At 37.6% G+C, this 21,202-nt stretch overlaps 1 protein-coding gene across 3 annotated transcripts in view; it reads right to left on the bottom strand.

Moving 5' to 3' along the window:
* Window positions 1-554: 554 nt before the first annotated feature.
* Window positions 555-21,202, bottom strand: part of adgrb3 (adhesion G protein-coupled receptor B3) — a gene marked incomplete at its 5' end in the record, with an annotated part of 190,655 nt that continues 170,007 nt past the window's right edge. The window contains 11 exons of one of the 3 annotated variants that reach the window (XM_081351642.1): window positions 555-1,651; window positions 4,457-4,561; window positions 5,134-5,169; window positions 6,501-7,159; window positions 12,256-12,295; window positions 13,109-13,204; window positions 14,842-15,013; window positions 15,826-15,924; window positions 16,581-16,666; window positions 17,163-17,229; window positions 17,595-17,664. In XM_081351642.1, coding sequence (XP_081207768.1) covers window positions 1,463-1,651; window positions 4,457-4,561; window positions 5,134-5,169; window positions 6,501-7,159; window positions 12,256-12,295; window positions 13,109-13,204; window positions 14,842-15,013; window positions 15,826-15,924; window positions 16,581-16,666; window positions 17,163-17,229; window positions 17,595-17,664 — 1,619 coding nt within the window. In that variant the 3' untranslated portion in view covers window positions 555-1,462. Of the gene's footprint in view, window positions 1,652-4,372; window positions 4,562-5,133; window positions 5,170-6,500; window positions 7,160-12,255; window positions 12,296-13,108; window positions 13,205-14,841; window positions 15,014-15,825; window positions 15,925-16,580; window positions 16,667-17,162; window positions 17,230-17,594; window positions 17,665-21,202 lie in introns of all 3 variants that reach the window. The other 2 variants (XM_081351641.1, XM_081351640.1) reach the window with 2 other exon arrangements.

Genomic DNA, 21,202 nt, shown 5'->3' on the forward strand with positions numbered 1-21,202 from the left:
AGAAAACGTGCACTTTAAATACCTGGATAATTCACTTAATTTCTGAGAAAAACAAAAAACAAAGTGTGGAATGCTGGACTCTTCATGCACTCAACTGTCGCAGCTTTTGTTTTGTAGCAGAGGGGGAGACTACTTCATATCTAAAGTGGACTATCGGAATAAAGTGTCACCTTAAAGTGCAAGATGTTTTGTCGATTTTCCGGTTTGATTCTCTCTCTCCATACTGCGTAATTTAAGGTACGCCATATGCGGTGCGCCGTTACCCAGAAGTGACTACACTTCCTGTTATTTTTAGCTCCGCGCAGTCCGCGGTGCTATTTTTATAGCCATTGCCGAACACATCTCCCTCTTTCCACTAATGGCCGTTAAAAATCCCCTGTTGTTATTTGCCTTTAGGTCTGACAAGTCATTATACAGCCTTTTTCTGCTGCTGTTGAAGGAAGGACTTTGAGAATGAGAATTCGTCCACCGGGATTGGTGTGTCCAGAAAAAGGCGTCAGCAGAGACACGTAGCACGACACAGGAGTAAGTCGACAAGTTCTCTGAAGCAGTACGAACATATTTCCTCTTTTATTTACATTCCTTTTTCAAATGTTAACATTTTTCGCTATAACTCTCTCATCAAGTTGGCATTTTCTCTTTTCTCATTAAAATAAACTTGGCACAAGTAAAACATATGTAGACAAAAGTTTTATTTACACCATACAACATTTTTGATTTTTAAATATTTTATACAGGGCTGCAGATGAGAGAGCTTTACTGAGCTTCCAGGCAGATTCTGCAGTATTAAAGATTTGAAATATATTATTCATAAAAAAGTGAGTATTACCTTTATTGCATTTAAAGCAATGAAGAATGTAGCTTGACAAACATTCATTTTTAAATGACAGAAAAAAATCCTCTTTGCCTCTGAATAGTTGTCTTTTCATATTATAAAGTAAAAAGTGTAGTCATGGCCAAACGGACTTGTTATAAACTTTTTAAAAACCTGCTCAAGTATATACATTGTGTTCCTGGGCTCGTCTCCCGCCGAACAAAAAACCGAACCCAGCCGCCGCTCGTGGGTGGACGTCACGTCGTGTCGTTTTTCTCTTTGAGGTCTCGTCTGGAAAGATAGCGCTTTCGGAACCGAATGTTTTCCACGTGGTACTTTTGAAACACATGATGTTTTGATATTGTACATGTCTGCCCCCCACTAAATACACGAGTGAGAATACAAAAAAAAAAAAAAAAAGATAACACAGATGTTTTTTGTCTTTTTCTAACATCTTTTTATCCATCCTTCTTCCTTGTCTTTTTTTTTGTTTGTTTTTTTGAAATCTTATTGGCACATATTGTCCCTGCTATACTCCTAGAATCCAGATATGTCTTTCCAAGGCTGCATGAAAAGTCTTCTGCGTTTTTTGATCAGTGCAAAATATGTCCACCTTCATCCGCGTCCCTGCTAACGCTTCATTATTCCTCAGACTTCTGTCTGAAAGTCTCCCTCCTGGACGTCCAAAGGGAGGCTGACACACTTTTCCCACTCAGCGGTAGTCATCTCCAGAGAGTTCTTTGTGTCTGATTCTAGTACATTCATTGTGGCGTAGTTCTGATATTCACTTGCCGGGTTGAAGCTCTCCCAGGGGTTCTTGTTTTGCATTGCCTTGTCCTACGGAAAAGGACGAGAAGGCGCCGTGTTAGAAATAATCTCAAGATGGTTACTTGTAGAGATGCTGTCAAACATAGAAAGTTGCTCATGGACATGAATCATCAAGCTTTAATTCATGTTTTCTTACATCAGCCCTAAAAAATATTTGGACACTTGAAATATATGAAAGTCATTGCATTAGATATAGCTTATCAATACAAGTGGCCAACAAATGATGCTGTGCTGGTTCGGTCTTTCTTGAAAAGAAACGTCATGTCACTTGGTTTGATATTTTGCTAATTCATGCAATGACATTCCTACATTTGTGTCCCAAAACCATTTTTTGGGGCCGCTGCACATACACATCCAGAGCTCGGTAATCAAAGTGTTTGACCTGACAGCATGTTTGGAGTGTTTCCAGATTCAGGAACATCTCAGATTTTTCAAGTGAATAAAAACACAGGATCATTTTTTTCTTTCAGTGGTTGGTTACTAAGCAACAGGCAGTGAGTGGCAAAGTCCTGCAGAGCTGATTGAACATGGGTAAAAGAGTAACGTGACCAAATGGACACGCCGCCAGAAGCTACGACTACACCGGTTATAAACATGCATTGCTAACACGGTACAATAAGGTTCACTTTGTTAACATTAGCTAATGCATTAGGGTTCTTAAGAATGGAACATTTTTGCAGCATTTATTAATCTAGGACTAGGTTAACTTCTAAATCAAATTGCTCATTGGCAATTCATGTTCTTTCATAATACATTAATGCTAATTTATACAACTTGTAATGTATGTATACATTAGCATTAGCCTAGATTAATAAATGCAGTCGAGGAGAATTTCACAGTTAGTTCATGAAGCCCAATGCCTTAGTTAATGTTAAAGTTTAGAGCCTCATTGTAAAGTGTTACTCGTGCATTTTGAATCACGATTGTGTCTGGACGCTTGCATCTAATCGCACTTAGCTGCACAATATGGAAATGCCACTTACAAACTACAACAGAAATTTCACCTCATTGATGGATAATTCAAAATGCTTTCCGTCATATTAACTGTTTAAAAAGCATTTGGTCTATTACCTGCTTTAGAAATATTCTCACGGTAAAGAACGCTAATGCTTTACAAGTGAATGAAAGAGGAGAAAAAGTTTTAAAGTGCCTCTGTGAGTCTACATTGGATTAACAATCTAAAATGAAATAAATCATGGGATATTTGTTCTTTAAAGCAGGTGACCATATCGCAAAACCTCATTAAAGGGATGGGTCGCCCAAAAATGAAAATTACCCCATGATTTACTCACCCTCAAGCCATTCTAGGTGTATATGCCATTCTTCTTTCAGACGAATACAATCATAGATATATTAAAAAATAGCAGTGAATGGAGGATGACATTTTGAAGCACAATAAAAGTGCATCCATCCATCATAAATGCACTCCGCACGGCTCCGGGGGTTAATAAAGGCCTTCAGAAGTGAAAAATATCCATATTTAAAACGTTTAACTAAAATAACTAGCTTCCGGCAAATGGCTGTACGCATCGATTTACGGTGATAGAGTAACCCTTGACCTGATGCATGACGCATTGACAAACGCGGAAGCGCAGAGGATAGAGAAAAACGAAACACCAGTCACCAATTAGAAGTCTAAAACGAGAATTTTTAAAGAGAAATGTCGGAGGAGCTTGAGTTTGTTTGAACCGCGCTAACGCTACTCCTACATTGTGTCAGGGGTTCCTCTTTTGGCTTGCTTAGGCCGTCTGCCGGAAGCTAGTTATTTTAGTTTGTTATAAATATGGATATTTTTCTTACACAAACGCATTGCTTGGCTTGCTTCTCTTTAGAAGGCCTTTATTACCCCCTGAGCCGTGTGGGGTACATTTATGATGGATGGATGCACGTTTATGGGCTCCAAAATTTCGTCCTCCATTCACTGCCATAATAAAGCTTGGAAGAGCCAGGACATTTTTTTTTAATATAACTCTGATTGTATTCGTCTGAAAGAAGAATGTCATATACACCTAGGATGGCTTGAGGGTTAGTAAATCATGGGGTCATTTTCATTTTTGGGTGAACTATCCCTTTAACATTTGCACTTGCATTAAATAATTTCAGAATGTGGTTTCAGTGATTCAATCACAATTTGTCTTGAGAGCACTGGCTTTTATCGAGGCCAAGAGCGTTTGGATTGTGATCTGATCACAGAAAATGCATGCTAGTTAAATAAAGAAACGTATCTAAAAATCTCCATTTATAATCAAAGTGAATCTTTCAGTGACAGTAAGCTTGAGATTGTAACCCAAAATGACACTGAACGCTAGTCTCCTACATGGTGCTGGATGGTGGAATGCAGTTGCTGCAGTTGGCCTGCTCGAATCTAATAATCCCAGCGGCCTTACAATTACAGATCATTTGTGCAGCATACTGCGGAAAGCACAGAGAACCTCTCCAATATCTGAAGCAAATCAAGGGTTTTTTGTCCTGTGCATTCGCCAAGCAATGATTAGCAAATTGAAAAAGAAATAATAAGCATGTTAGAAGCTTATGGCCTTGTGTTTGAATGAGTGCATGAGCATGGATCACAATGATGGCTCAGTCGCTCTTCCTCTCTCTCATCCTTTAATACCTCCTCTTCCACCCCCCGGGGCAGGCGGCGTGCTATTTTTCCACATGAATACATTGGGTGGATAACTATTAATTCCTTCAGTCACTCACTTCCTGTGCACAAGACTGGGGCGCCACGAGAAGACACAGCCAACACAGACAACGCGGCACCCCCCAGTACTTGGTAATGAGACACACTGAACCCCGTTTCCTGTTACTCACCATGCCGCCCATATTTGGTATGTCTCGAAATCGGTCCAGGGTTTGAAATTTCTGATTGAGTTCCTGGAACAGCTCCATATGCCTTTTCCTGGTGTGCATGACTTTCTGCAATGGCAAGGGTGGGAGGGGGGAGGGGAAGGGGTAGGGAGTGGGATTTGGAGTTCAGTCAAGCTGAGAACCAGAACTTTGCAACAGGAAAAAACCTGGCTACTTTCAAAAATTTTATCACCGTATAAAAACGCCGTGCTCACCCTGCAAATTTGTCTGAATGCTATGACAAGGTTATGACAAACGGCACTGGCATATATGAAGGGTCAGTGGTAGCACTTGACATTCAATTTCAGTTTTCGGTAAAGGGCTGGAACGCTCTGGGGGATACTGCAAGTGACCTTAAAAATGTGAAAATATACAGGCTATTTTTTGATTTTCAGCTTGAAGTCAAGGGATGTAAAAGGATAAAATGGGAATATGTGGTGGCTGACAGCATTGCTTTTATGCTAAACCACACAACGCTACATAAATCGCAGTTGTGTCAGGACATGCTACTCCAATAAGCTTAAGTGCTACACAAAGTAGTTGTAAATTAAAGGGGTGAAACACAAACGCAACAAATGGCCCTTCGCTTGGTGCAACAAAGGCCTTACGCATGCACTCCGCCAAGCAGAGGTTTCACTCACCTCGAAGTCTAGATCCTGGTACCTCGACTTTCTTCTCTGTAAAACCAAGACAGAAAAGACAAAAAATAATGTTGTTATGAAACCTAGAGAAATAATTCTGCTGAAATCTGACATTTGGTCCCATTTCTAAGTCACATACGAGCAAGTATGTTTCTTGCACATCAGAGCTAGACTTGTAATCCTTGAAGCTTTTGGCAGGAAATGGTTTCAGCTGTGGATCTGGCTCAAATGTGTTTACCCTTCAAGGCAGCTGGTCGATACAAGCTTTTCAATGATTCAGAAATGATGAGAGGTTGAAATGTCTTACAGTGCCTCTGCAGTGACCTTTAAGGCCACACAAACTCTACATAAGTACGCAAACGCTTGACCCGTTGTACATACTTAACACAAAAGAAGATATTGTGAAGAAAGTTGGGATCTGAACAACATTCAACCGCTTTGGCTTTCATTATCTGGACAAAGAAAAACAGATATATTGGTAACACTGTACAATAACGTTCATTAGTTATCTACATTAGTTAGCATGATCTATAATAAATGCTGTAATAAGTGCAGGTCATTATATCTTTGTTAATGTTAAGTTCAACATTTACTTTATTAAAAGTCAATGCACTGTGAACTAACATGAACAGCTTTATTTTTATTAACTAACATTAACAAATACAGTAACAAATGTATTGCTCATGGTTAGTTCATGCAAGTTAACACATTAACTAATGTTAACTTATTGTAAAGTGTTATCAATATATCTTCTTTTGCGATCTGCATAAGAAAGTAAGGCTTATGTCAAATAATCACAATTTGGGGTGAACTCTCCCTTTCAAACGGCATGAGATTAAAATTAGCTCTTTTTTAATCATTTTAATTTTGAATCAAAATGTCAGTACTACGACATGATGAATGCTGGACTTCTCCAATCATTTAGTCTGCATAAACTGGATGGAGGCAGATCGATTGTAAGGAAGGGGTCAATCAACAACCACTGGACAGAATCAAAATATGGAAGAAAAGATGTCGCTACTTCTTATTCTTCACAAATTTAACTAACTCCAATATTTTTAATAGTTTTTTTTTTTACTTGCCATTTGCCTTTGCCTTAATTTGGGGGATTAAAACAATTTTCTGTGAAGTTGCTTTAAAAAAACTTAATAATCATGACTTGACGGCGAGATACTCTTCAAACTGACTGTTAAGGACATGCTAAACCCTGGCCGCTATAAGACACTTGTAGCAACAGTAAAAATGCACTGCACTAGCACTGAATTATGAATTGCACTGTTCGGTACACTTGTACAGCTAGAAGCCTCTGCATTGATTTACTTGTGTAAAGTACGCGTCTGCCTAACTGGCTGGATTCGAAGTCGCACCTCTAAAGAGCTCATTGATATAGTTGAACCGGTTTCGCTCCGTGACAGCCCTCCGCTCTCCTCCATTTCTGCCAGGAAGTTCTTCACGGCCGTGCGTGGCTCGAAGGGAAGATTCTGCATGTGTTCGGCCTGGACGGGATACTGCTGTTCCATTCCCATGTGCTCCATCCCCGAGTGGCCGAGGTTAAACTCTGCGCCCATCTTGTAATGCATCAGCCTGTCGTGCGACAGAGAGTCCATAGTCATGCTCATCTTGCTGTCCTCCTTCAGCAGGGTGGGGACACTGCTGGACCCTGACGCCGAACTGCGAGGCATGACGATGTAGTCAGTCTCCATCTGTCCCGGCTGGGGGTGTCCAGTCAGGTCGTGGACACTCAGTTCCTGCTCGCTCTGCCTGGTGGCGTCGTCCGTACACAGGTATACGGCCCGCCTCATGTCTGCTGTGCTGTCCATACACTGCTCTCCCAGATCGCCCATGCCCATGGACATGTGAAGTCCAGAGGGCTGCTGGATGAGGACTTTAGACATGATGTTGCCAGGCAATGTGGAGTAATTGAGCCCCTCTGGACCTTTCTCGTCCTCCTCATCATTGAGAGAGATGCGGGAGAGGGTGCCAGTGATGGTGGCCGCTCGACAGGAGCCCATGTCTTTGTGGAGGGCTGCGGGTAGAAGGAATATCATTAGTAAAAATGTGTGATGCAAAAAAACATACGCTGTTTATAAAGAACTGATTCAAAAGTTGATAAGCACAGATAACCAAGCAACTTAACCAATCAGAACATTTCATAATAGATCGGGCACATCAAGGCCCTAGTGAGAGTTAATGTTTACACAAGTGACTAACTTGTAAAGCTACAATTCTAGCTGTGAAAAAAAAACAAAAAACGACAGACTCAAGCAGATTCAAAAGCATTACACTATTTTTACTGTCCACTTTAGACATTAAAGTAACTTTACATGTCAACTAACTCTCATTAGAGTATTAGAAGACTGTTAGGTTAGGGTTAGTAGAATAAGTTGACGTACTTGCAAAGTTACTTCTAGTCAATAGAATGTCTGTTGGGGAGCATCAAAATAAAATGTTAGCAGATATTAAGCAAACATCCTACTTATACTCGAATAACTGCTAGTTGACACGTTGTTGCAAAGTTACTTAGTAGGATGTCTAAAGTGGAACATCAAAATAAAGTGTTACCAGAATAACTGTTCATTCTGGTTGAATCACATGTCATGCTGTGGGCCAAAACGTTTAATCGGCATGAACCAATTTAATTAATACAGAAAGTGTGTTCTTTTAAAAGAGACCAATATTATGCCTGCAATACAAATGAGTTTTGATCTACAACAATTGTAGCTTGGGTATTTCACTTCTTAGGTTTTATTTAAAAAGCAAGATTGACTATCAAGACTTTTGGGGTTTGACCAGGTGCTATTTGAACAACTTCACCACCAAGATTTGCTGGTGAACAGCATGGTTGTGCCTAGGGCAGTGCGATATCACGATTTTTGATTGTGGATGATTAAAATGTCTCCATGATCCTCTTGTCAAACCGCGCCTGGTTACTGGACTAAGTTATCTTTTGAGACTTATTGCGCTAATACTGTCAAATACACACAAGTTTTACATAAACAGTTGGTTATGTCTAAAGTGAAAGCAAACTTTTGAGAGAAAGTCAGGTGCATGTCATGTGCGTGTTTATTGGATGCGTGCCGGTCTTAAAGGGACAGTAGCCTAATAGTTAACATGCTGCCGCTTGTCCTTAAAGGGATAGTTCACCCAAAAATTGAACTTCTGTCATTATTTACTCACTCTGATGTTGTTCCAAACCTGTATTCATAAAAGAAGATGTTATAATGCGGCTATCCAAACAGTTGCTGGTCCCCATTGACTTACATAGTAGGAAAGAATATACTATGGTAATACACTATAGTCAGGCTTTGGTTAGCCGCATTCTTCAAAATAACTTATTTTCAACAGAAGAAAGAAATTTATTCAGGTTTAAAACAACTTGAGAAAGTAAATGATGACAATTTAGATTTTTGGGGGGGAACTAGGCTATGTTAATAAATCACTAACTGCTCTTGACTGAGAACTTTAATAGTAGTATTAATAAGAATCAATGCATAAAGTCTATTTTATTTTTATATTTGTTCATTTAATTTCTTTCTTGAATGTTACTGTTAAGTACAGCTTCTGTAGCTGAAAACAAAGCACTGTTTATTTTTTTTCATATATATAATGTTGTGTATATGTTATGTATAGCTTTGTCATTTTATTTATTAAAAAATAAGAACAAAAATATGTATCTCTTGCACTTCTGCCTAATCTAACACTTTGGCCTAAATGTCTGCCTTTTCTTTTTTTTTTTACCTTGTAAGGCTTTGTTTTTTAAATGGAGACATTAGTTTGGCTGTAATGCTCAGTCACTTGCAAAATAGTAAAACTAACATGAAAAAAAATTGTGATATAATATTTTTCCATATCGCCCACCCCTAGTTGTGCCAGTCCATCAGCACTAACCATCTAAGCTGATATTTTCAACAAGTACTATCCATTCACCTCATTTACAACACCTGCTGTTAAAGAAATGTGTCCATTTTTAGACTGGATTGATTGTTCACCTGAAAGAGCCACACACATCTCCAGATGCAATGTCAGAAGAAGCATCAGCACTGAGAACAGCCTGTCCTCTGCAGCACAGCTCTATCTCCACAAATCCATAAGGGAATTACTGCCACTGTTCATAACAGAACAACAAGGAGACCAGAGGACAACAACGCCTGCTTAAAAATCCTCCAGCTCTGATGGGAGTCCACACTAATGCATCACACAACATGCCGTCTGAGAAGCATAGCAGAATACTGATAGAAGAACACAGGCAGGGCTTCAGGCTCAGGACAAGGACTCTCAGGGTGAATCTCATCAAATCAGTCAACATGTCCTGGTCATATAATATAAGAAAGAAACTTAGTCTTATTTTATGACCATTACATTTAGCATTATTTGCATGGCAATAAAGAAAAGTTAAAAGAAAGCTCGTTTTTAAAATGCAAAAAAAAAAATCCAGAATGAAAAACATTTAGAATTTAAATTAATATATCAATGCTTTGTACTGTCTTTATTTTTTACTGTATAAAACTTGCAATATAGTTTATAAAAACAATGCATTATGATCATGTGAATATTTCTCACTAATAGGTATTTTATTTAAAATAGTAATAGTCCTAAAATAAATAATTGAAGAGTTCAGATGCAAAAGCCTCTAAGTGCCATCTGAAATTTTCTTCTAGAATGATAATTTTTTATCAAGTTTGTATATTTAAGTTCAATAATTGCAAATTACCTATTAACTGCCATTTAAGTGAAATTACTTTACTTAAATATACAAGCTTTATAAAAATGATCATTCTAGAAGAAAATTTCAGATGGCACTTAGAGGCTTTTGCATCTGAACTCTTCAATGAATTAATTATATTTTATTTATTTATTTTTATTTAGAGGTAAAATATGACTTAATTTTTATGAGACTCACCCTTCTTGTTTTTGGCAGTCAAAGTAAAACCTTGGATTAAAGTTTTATTATACTGTCCTAATGAAGGACACACCCTGTCACACAATATCACCTCTGAGCTGATCTTAATCCAGTTTTAATAAAGAACACTAGAGTCAGAGCGCTGTTATATTACACTTAATTTCAAAGCGAAAACAAAAGGCTTAGCAAATTGTGTTACTTGCTACATTTCAGGGCTACAGCATAGGCTAATTATCTGATTTACTGTGCCCTTGTTACTCAACTGTTTTATTATTATTATTGTTTTTAAATAGCATTTGCCATAAGTGAAAATTCACACACACACACACAAATTCAAACAACTGTCATGACATGCAGTTCAAGTAATTTAGTGGCTCATATCGATGTCAAAATGAGCTCTGGCTGTGATAAGTGAGGAACTTTTAGCGGTTGATTGGTTTCTATTTCTGTGGCGTCACATTGTGTATCTCCGCCCATAGTGTAATCTAACTGGTCTTAATCCCACACACAACTGTCTAATTAACTGTGCTTGTGTTGTATTGCGCAACATTTTCGCCTTCGGTGCAGACGGACAAATGTGGAAATGTGATGAGAGCTACATAAAAACTGAAAAATGGCTCTAATGAAGACGTCACACTGTTTTAAACTTTGTAGGCTGGATGTCAGAAGAATAGCAATTTTTTTTTCAAACAACATTTTTCAGTATTACAATAAAATAATTCTGTCTAGAGGCTTGAAACAAAAATCTTGTTTTGAATGAATTTCAAGGGACTAAAAAGCTTCATTGTTCTTCACCAATAGTTTACTTCGGGGAGACAATTAAACAGTACACTCATGGATTCATGTTTATTCCACACGGCAGCTAGATAAAGAGGAACTAAAGATAAAAGAGAATGACATATGTGGAATAAAATAACTATGATTCATTCTGATTTTGATGATCTTCAACGTATGGACATATTTTAAAATGTTTTATTTTTTTACTGAAGTACTTTAGAGACATGCAAGTGTTTTACGAAAATTTAAAGACTGAAAATGCCAGCACAATTGTGAGCTTAATAATTTAAACACAATTAAATACATCTGAATTAGGTTTATATATTATTATTATCCCTTAAATGCATAAATGTTTCACCAATCATTATTACATATTCGGGTCTTTAGCGACCCGGATCTATATCTAACACGGATGGATCTCTACCAGTTGTGATAATATAAAACTCTCCTGATATTAGAGTAACAATTACAGAAGAATAAAATAAAGCATATTTTGTTACCTTTTGGAGCTTGGAAGGGTTCAGTTTGAGCAGATGTTTTATACCATCATACTGTCCTCATCAGAGCTCATTTCCCAGTACATTCAGCATCTGGCTTATATTCGCCATCTCAAACATATTCTCAAAACTATCATTTTCAACATCTTCAAAATCGATATTTAGATCACTAACAGCTTCTCCACCAGATCCACCATAAGTGACAGTGACACTAATATTTGATTGTGTTCAGTTCTTGCTCTGCAGTAAATCACTGAGCCATTTCAAGTTTTGCTGATGATTTTTCCTATTCTTTTGTTTTCTGCCTGCGGGAACTATGAGTGAAACGTCACTTCATCATTGTGTATCAGACATTGTCGCCGTGTGGAATAAAGGTGAATTGCACTTATTCAGTCATCAAAGATTCAATTATAGTTGTGCAGAAAAAATATACTTACACTGTTACACACCTAGGGTAGTTAGGGACTATATGATTTATTTATTTTATTTACAAAAAATAATAGGAAAACAGGCATTTTTCTAAAATTGTATCATTTTTATTAACTTTTTATATTATTTATAATGAATTGATTGAGGAATACTGAGAATGTTGATTTCTGAAAATTAATGAGGAGGGTAATGAATAATGCCCCGGGTCCCAAGGTATGCGTTTAAGGGTTAATGCAATAAAAGTAGTATGAATTTAATATTCTGTGAAACTAAAAAGAGGGAATTAAAAATAAATAAATAATGATGTCCAAACGATGTATGTATCAGTATATATCAAAAAACTCTACACTTTATCTATGAAAACGATCACATTGGATGATTATCCCGGTTCCACAGGGACTTCTCTGTGATTCTGATGTGCAACCCAACCCGCATGTTTATTCTCTTGGGCCTTTTTTTTGGCCCAAGAGAGTAGAAGTAATTAGGAAACGCATTAATAGTGCACCATCTGTTTCTTACCTGATCGACATGCAATGTCCACGTCTTTCTCAAAATCCGTCTGTGGGAAAAAAAGAGAAGCAGAAAAAGCCATTGTAAAATTAGACATGCAAGAGGAGTTTGATTTAGACAGTGCTAAAACATACAAACTAAAGCTTTATTTTAACTTGGACAGTTGCAGACATAAAAGCATGTTCCTGTTTAATCAACTATGTAAAATTAGAATAAGTCCAACATATATATGCTATCATGGGATTATTCTAAAATGCGACGATTTTACTGGCTTGTGTCTGCAGTCAGACCACGTCCCACAGCCTCAGAGAAAACCGCCGTCTGTCGAAACCATTTATAAATAGAGTCAGATTATTCAGGTATCACAATAGAGGAGCCATCGACAGTGGCGAATCAAAGAAAGTCTGCACATTGGAGGCCTCATTATAGAGGAATGCTTCTAGTAAAGAAACTTTAAATCAAAACATAAATGAGAACTGTGATCATTATGTGCCAGTGGTTCGGCGCGGGTCACACATCTCCGGAACTATTTTAACAGCAATTACTCCCTCAAGCAAGTGAAGGATGAGAAGGACCGGTGTGAAATATGACAAATGGGTCCCATCGGAGAAAGGGAAAGGCCAGAGAAAAGCCAAAGGACATGGATACAAGATTTGATGTTCTTAATTAACCAAAGACAATTCTCGATATCCTGTCATAACCGTTTAAGCAATAACACTGTATAACAAAGACTCTTATTAAATCAAGAGGACAACAGCACATACATCTAATAGCATCATGCCAGATGCAAATGTTTTATGAGGAGAGCATATTCCAGCTGAGTTTGTGGCTGTACAGTGTAAGAATGAGTGTTGTTTCTTACCATGATCTGCGCATGCCCGTTGGGGAAGGTACCGGTCGCATCAGCATTCATGGGGTCTTGACAGTTTCTTAAACGACATCTGAAGGCATCTTGGACCTGTGAACCGACATTTTATTCACATTGTTGAACCTCAGCAAGAACACGTTATCATAGTGTACAAAACATTTCAGAAAGGCTCATTGCTTCAGGATTTGGTCAGAAAGATTTTTAAAACGTTTTTGAAAGAAGTCTCTTATGCTCACCGAGGCAGCGTTTATTTGATCAGAAATACAGTAATCTTGTGAAATATTATTACAATTTCAAATAACTTTTTTTATGTTGTTATATATTTTAAAAAAAGGGTTTATTGATTTTAACATGCAGATTTGATGCTTAAGAACCATTTCATGTAATTATAAATGTGTCGTTTAAGACTTGCATTTATTGACCCCACATTTATCTAAAATAGAAATCTTTTGTAGCATTATAAATGTCTTTACTGTCACTTTGGATCAATTTAATGCATCCTAGCCGTATTCATTTCTTTGAAAAAAAAAAAATCGTACTGACCCCAAACCTTTGAACAGTAGTGTATAAAACAAATTAACAAGCCTGCTAAAAAAAAAAATAATCTAATGCAAACAACAAATGACTCTTATCTTTTTTTAAGCTTATTGAAATAACCAGATTGTTCCCTGCAGGGGGTAAAAGTAGGATATCCAACTAAGTCAGCGTTGGGCAAGTTACTCTAAAAAAGTCATTAATTGCAAGCTACTTCAACAGTGTAATTAGATTACTGTACTATTTACTTTCTCTGAAAAGTGTTACATTACTCATTACTTTCTAAATTCCATATCAACCTCAGCCAGTTGAACAATACAAGGATATACATGAAACTGTTCTTTTAATTCTTTCAAATAAATAATATAAAATTGCATATATTATTCTTGAACTGACCAAAGTATTTAAAGGGAGAAGGTTACATTAAAAACAGTCATTTTAACATTAAACATTAAAATTGTATGTTAAATCCACTGTTGTATATAGAATTGTTCTGAAGTCTACACAGCATTTAATGCAATTACATCAGACCCAACTGTAATTAAATAACAGAAATATTAAGATTAATACCTTACCTTTTCAAGGGAAAAGTAATTAAATTACCATAACTGATTACTTAGTAATGAGTTCTGAGAAAACAAGATGTTAATTGAGGGAAAATTTTGTTTAGGTATTTGATTTTATTATCAGGATTTTATTGGACTTGAAGTGTAGCAGACGTAATTTCTAAATGACAGATACAATAAGAGGCAGAGGGATCATCAGAGATTCAGGGATTCATCTGGGGATCAGTCAGGACACTGGCAGATTTTAAGGGTGAGTTTGGCTGGTCTGAAAGTGGCTTTGTGTAATAAAATCACACCTATTAGTACTACCTATGGTTGTACTCACATTAATGACTACACGGTTCTGACCAAAATGTGCAACTGACTTTCTTTCTTTTGCAGAACGACTTTAATTGTACTGTAAAAGAAATTATATTTTGTGTTCCACAGAAGAAAGGAAATCATACAGGTTTTGGACATGTTGGTAATTCAATGATGACAGAATATTCATATTTTGGGTGAGCTATTCCTTTAATGAAAACTGGGCAAGGAGTAAAAATAACTGGACCTTTGAATCGATAGAAATGATCGATATAGTCTGTTGAAATGCTGAAGAATGGTTAGGGATTTGAATGGTTCCAGCCCTACCTCTCTTCTGAGGATACAGTGGACCATGACTATGACAAAGCCTTGCAGAGAGTCAAAGACTGCGAAGAGGATCTGGAATAAAATGGAGCGTTTGTCCGTCATGGCCAGCACCGCAGACATCCAGGTGAGCGCTAACAGAGGGAGCACAACACAGGAACTCCACAGGGAGGCCCTGACACACAAAGAGACATGGTGGAATGAACAACAAAAAACCACAGCATTGTGGCTTTGGTCCCAAAAATATTTTTAGCCATTCATTTCATAAAAAGGCATTAAACTCACACACAACTCAATAAAAAGCTCTTGAACAAACCAACCAGCTTTCAGATACATCAGAACATTGCAGTCTTTGATTTGAATTCAAATAAAAGTAAATCATCTTAAAAAAACAAAGGGCAATTAAATATGTTTGTGAGGAAATTATGAATGTTGAATAATCATTATGAATGACTCTTGACTAGTCCTTGACAAGTATAAAGTACATAAATATATATTATATATACACATAAATATACAAAATAAAATTAATATTTATATACTAGTTTGAGAGTGTAGGGAGGCTACATCGCTTTTATAAAAATTAAAAATCAAACTGACTGGCTCCTGATGCTTGATAATCTCAGATCTCATGGTTGGTTTGTCTTGCAGGGTTATTTGCTATTGTAAAATATACATTTTTCTATGGAAAAAAACTTTACAGAAGTCTACTGTTGCGCTCTGTAGAACATATACAGCGAAGAGAAGATAGATTTTGTTTGCCAGTTATGAAAGCATGCACATGTCCAAATTCCCATCATCATCAAGAGAACAGCAAGCAATTCATTGTTCCAAAAGAGTGTCAACATATTACATATTACAGAGAGCAAGAGCCAGCTGTTCATTTAACACCTACACAATCTCCTTCCCCAAGGCAAGTGGAAGGACACACACACAGACGAGCTTATTCAGCATAATCGATTTGCTGAGGCATTGGTGGGTACTTACATGGCATTGCTGGCCGTTGTTGCTGATAAAGCAGTAGTTGAGACAACGCCACATTTGGCACATTTTAAAGTTAGTCCTGTATGGGGCTCGCTCATCTGCCTGCAGGACAGCCAAATAACCAGACAACGCAAAGAGAACATATTTACACAGTGATCTGATTATACCAGAACAGAAGTGTGGATGTTTCTTTTGGAGATAAGGCCCTTTGTGGACATCATCAAAGGTGAAGAGTGTCATTTCTGCACATTTAGTAGCACCAGAATTTGAATCAATTTGTTTGAGCAGCCGTACTGAGCTGGAAATATCTCTATTGGCTAACTAATGGTGTGAATTTGGATCGGATGACACTACAGCTCTGTTTCAAAACCTGATGAGGTCTCTGTCAACATAGGCAACTACCTTTTAAGGCAGCTTAGCATGACACAGTCTATTCTGAAACAATTTGACGTTAGCATGTTGCTAAGAAAGACTATGTGCTTCTTTTCATTAGCTCATTTCCACTCCTAGTTAACTGACAAGACATTAGGAAGCAGCAACAAGCATGCAAAGTTGCTGTGAGCTGTTCAACATAGCAAGCCGTTTCGATAAAAGACATTTAACAGTCAACCAACTTCTAATTTCAACTGGTTTCCTTATTGAAAAGACATTTTGTATTAAACTGTCAGGAACCCAGGAAACAGGTTTTGGAACAGAGCTTGAGTTTGACATTTTTTGTAATGTATGTGTTTGTGCAATATTGCTAAATTGGCACTTACCCTGCTCTATGTTTAAGTTTCTTATCCAGGATCCCATCTCTCGAAACCAGTTTATTAAACACCAGAATGCCAATCACCATGTTTACCTGTACACACCAACACAAACAGTAACACTGTCAGGACCTGATCTTATCAAACTGCAAAAGTGTAAAAGTGCAGTAAATTAACCATACACTGTTTATAGCACTGACTAAATGTAAAAGCTTTCCTTGAATAAACAAATAATACATTCATAGTGCTTTTCACTGTATTTGAGTATTTTACAACTTAGCTTCAAGCTGTACTTTAAAAGTACAACAATACAAATATAAATCTACTGTTTAGTGTTGTGCAGAAGCATTGTTGTGTGAATCTGTGCCGCATTACATCTTAATTCAGTCTAGAAACAAACTGCTTAATGATGCATATAAATGACAGGGGTCACACAATCCTCATACCGTTCTACAATGCAGCGAGGCAATTTTCCATTTCAACATTGTCATGCTAGACTAGTCCAGTAAATGACATAAAACATTACAAAAACCACTGGTGTGTGTAGTTATGACTGGTAAACGACAGTAAATAAACAAAGTGTAAAATTACCAGCACCACTGCAGCGGCAGGTCCCACAAATGCATAGAGAAGACCACCTTCCAGAGATAGCCAACAGCTGCAAACACACACACAAAATATCAGCAAATCTAGCATAAAATGTAACATCAAGCATCAACTTAATGGGGCATGGCAGTACACAGTCGTATCGTCCTTGAGTGTCTGGGGATCTGGAGCCATATGCCATGGTTCTACATGAGAAACTTTTAGTGTGGAACAAGAACTCTAAAGAGATCTTAAAACACTGTTTATATCCAGGAATCCTCTGGAGAACTAGGTGGGACGGTTGCAGTCTCTTGGCTCTGACTCACTACTTCATGCTACTGTTTTAATTGGTAAGATTTTCCATGTGCTATGTGTGGGGTCTTTCACGTTTCTGGGTGAACATAAGGAACAAAAGTATAAAAAAGTGAGTTGTCTTACTATTGAGGTGTCCCATATCCTTTAGCTTTTGTGAATCCCATTGAGATAGCGACCACCAAGGCAGGTAATCCTTCAAAAGAGACACAGGAGTGATGAAAGGCACATACTGGGTAATCCTTTAGAGCAGGAGACTTTCACAGCACATGCACGGTAGCTTCAGTCAGAGGTCAAGCATAAGAAGAAACTAATGCGAGTGGTGCTTGTCCGCGCAAAACCAGCTGCTATGATGCTAAAGTGTGAAGATGCTACAGTTTCCCATATGACGTATGGATTTTTTTTGCTGTTTTATCACGTTGGAAATGACATTTAATTCTACATATTCTAATATAAATAAAATATATTTAAAAATAAAAATGAAATAAATAATTAAATATAATAATATATTTAAAAAAACATTTATTTTTTGGGATATATATATATTCTGATCTTTAACAGATGTTTCAGATTATATACACACACACATTTTTTACATAGACATTGCCTTATTAATTTTATATTAAATATATTTTTATATTAAATGTATCACTAATACCAGCTGATAGCCAATATGGTACCAATATTTTTCACATCTCTAATCATGCATGTCTTCAGCAAAAACGTGTTTAGGGTTACATATTTGATTGATTAATTAACCCTAAACATGAGCAACAGTTGCCTAAGCAAAGGCCACTGCAGATCTTCAGAAGCACTTCAGGTTTTCAAGTCAGGAACAACATAACTTCTAAATCGTTTGTGACATTTAAGCAGGTAAACAGTTTAATATGAATCCCTGGAGTTTTACACTAAAAACCAGCATGTGAAATACAATTACCACACCTGCTTTTGAACAGAGAGGCTGGAACAATCAAACGGGTCTTGAGCTGAAGTATTATATCATATCTGCTATCTTTCTAATCCTCTCTCTCCATTTCTCTGCCTCTCATGTTTGCTGGTCTCGAGCAGGACTGCCATTATGAAAGGGCTCTTTCTGCTCCTGCCACTGTCCTGTGATCTGAATATTAACACCATCCCTCTCGCACTGGAGGCTGAATTTATTGATGCAATCAGCTTGTCTGAAGAACCAGCGAAGGGGCTTGTGGGCCTCCTCCCCTAACCAAAGCTCCACCCCTAGCCACCATGCAGTTACATCCTCAACCAATCGGAAAAAGCACTGCAGTGCACACAACGCCACTGTTCCTCCCTCAAAGGTAACATTTAGACTCTGGATGGATGAAAAAAAGAGGGAATATCTGAGAAGGATTAATGAGTTTGACCTGGAAACTGTCCATAATGATATGGTTGTTCCATCACAGATATAAACTAAACCTGTGGATTTATAGTTCAGCCGAACAAACACAGCATAGTTTGCCAGATAGCAGTTGCCAGATTGGGCGGGTTCCCTCCCAATTGGGCGGTTTTGAATTTGATTGTGCGGGTAAAAAAGGGTTTGGGCGGGTGGACACAATTTGAGCTGGTTTGGGGTCAGTTTGGCGGTTTTCAAACATCTACATTTTAAAGTCTAATTGGTTAAAAAACTAAACTAAAGTGTGAATGTAGTCCATAAAATCAGTCATCATGACATTACTGTACACAAACGCCCATGCAGAGTCAGCTGGCGTTAGTGTTGACATCACCGACGAGCACGCACTTTTAGGCAATCAGCGATCCGCAGGCAGATGCGACTGAGCGCGATAAGTTGTAGCTGTATATTCAAGTGATCACTAATGCCAAAACTAAAAGTGACATAGCCTACTATACAGTAAGTTGTATCTACAGTAAAGAGTGAGATGGTGAGCAACTCTAAAAACGTAGCCTACACACGTGGTGGGAGATGACTCGATGGTGAATATAACTCTGAGGAGAGCACACTTGAATGGCTTGAATTGAAATCAAATATATGGGACGACTCCTGTCCATGGTCATGTGCACACTAGCCTAACCAGACATTTGCAACTTTTACACCGTCATCCAGACTGCACTCAACTTGTCCCTGACAGCTGCTGAAAAAGGTTTGAATCAACGATGAATCCGTTTTGACTGCTAAATTCTGCGTTATGTTCTGTAGTGTGTACTTCCGAGGGTTAAAGTCATCGGTTCATTTCTTGATTGCCGTTTTGACAGTGTCCACCTGGACATTTTAGTCATATTGGCTAATTCTCCTTAATTATTGCCCTGTTTTGATCTGTTTTCCTGGAAAATGTATTTTTTATTTTATTTTATCATCGTTATTTTGTTTTAAGGATATACAAATTGTACTTATCAATCTTGAATGACATGGTAATGAAATTATATCACATTATTTTGGCAGTAAAATTTTGGGCGTTTTTTTCTTGTAGTGGGCGGGTTTTGGTGAGCTTTTGGACTGGAAATCACCGTCCCAATCTGGCAACACAACACAGATTGACCTAAGTAGGGGTCATGCAGTTAAACAGACCAGCTGTTGGTTTTCTGATCTTTAACAGATGTTTCAGATTAGTACTTTTCCACTGAGACACCATTTGGTTCCAAACGAAGCAACAACAACAACAAAAAAAAAATCAAATGAGATGAATTTAACAGACCACTGAATTAACCAAAAAAGATATTACTGCATGGCTGTTTACTATAGAATTCATTCAGGAAAAAAAAAAGTTTAGGGTAAAGATTATTCATCCTAAACAGCAGCGGCAGCAACTCAATGCATTGCTGAAGATCAAACAGCATCAGAATGAGATTTAAGTGACTTTAAACGTGGCATTGTTGTTGGTGCCAGATGGGCTGGTCTGTTTTCGCAATGTGTACCTAATAAAGTGGTCCCACATTTTTGTGCCGTGTCATGCTAGAGGTAGACATTAACAGAGGTGTAATGATCCGGAAGGTGGCTGCTAGTATCCTTAACTTATTTTTGTCTGGTTGAACTCACTTCTTAACGTCAGTTGTTAAGCGAATGGAGTCATGGACGGATGGAAAAGCAGGAGCAACAAGTTAATTTAATAGCAGACGTCACTTATCAAGTCTTCCGCCATTAAGCTCTGAGATACTGAAAACAAACCACTTCAGATCTAAAAGTGAGCCTTGTTTTATAAATGCTTTAATTCAAGAAACATTTCATGGATACCAATCATTTAATTAATCCACCATCAATGTTTATCGAAAAAGCCAAACTAATAAACGGTTCACATATCTATCTTTGTCTATCTTCTTCTGTCAGGTCTTTTTCCTCTGCAAACAGCAAAACACTGCAATGATGGAAAGACAGAGCCTTGTTTGTTGCTAGGTAACTGGAGGGATGAGCGTTTGCTCTTCTGTAATCAATTTGATGTGTGTGTGTAAAGTGGTCCTGTGTAAGAAACCCCGGGGGAGGTATGGAACATACGAGACGATATTTAAAGGGGTCATGAACTGAATTTTTTTTAATTTTGTAATGTTTCCTGAGGTGCACATAAAATATCAAAAACTGTCATAATTTAGAAATAAAAGGCCATTTTCTACCCAATATTAGCCTCTGATCTAAACACTCTGATGTGAGACTTCAGTGTAAACGCCCACTGCTGTGATTGGCTGACATCTTTGCATATGAAATAAGTATTACATGTGGAACTCTCTCGAAAACTTTTACTACGTTTTTACTATTACAGCTGTCAAGATTA

Source organism: Scardinius erythrophthalmus (genome assembly GCF_964197995.2).
Source record: "Scardinius erythrophthalmus genome assembly, chromosome: 21".
In the NCBI taxonomy this organism is placed as follows: domain Eukaryota; kingdom Metazoa; phylum Chordata; class Actinopteri; order Cypriniformes; family Leuciscidae; genus Scardinius; species Scardinius erythrophthalmus.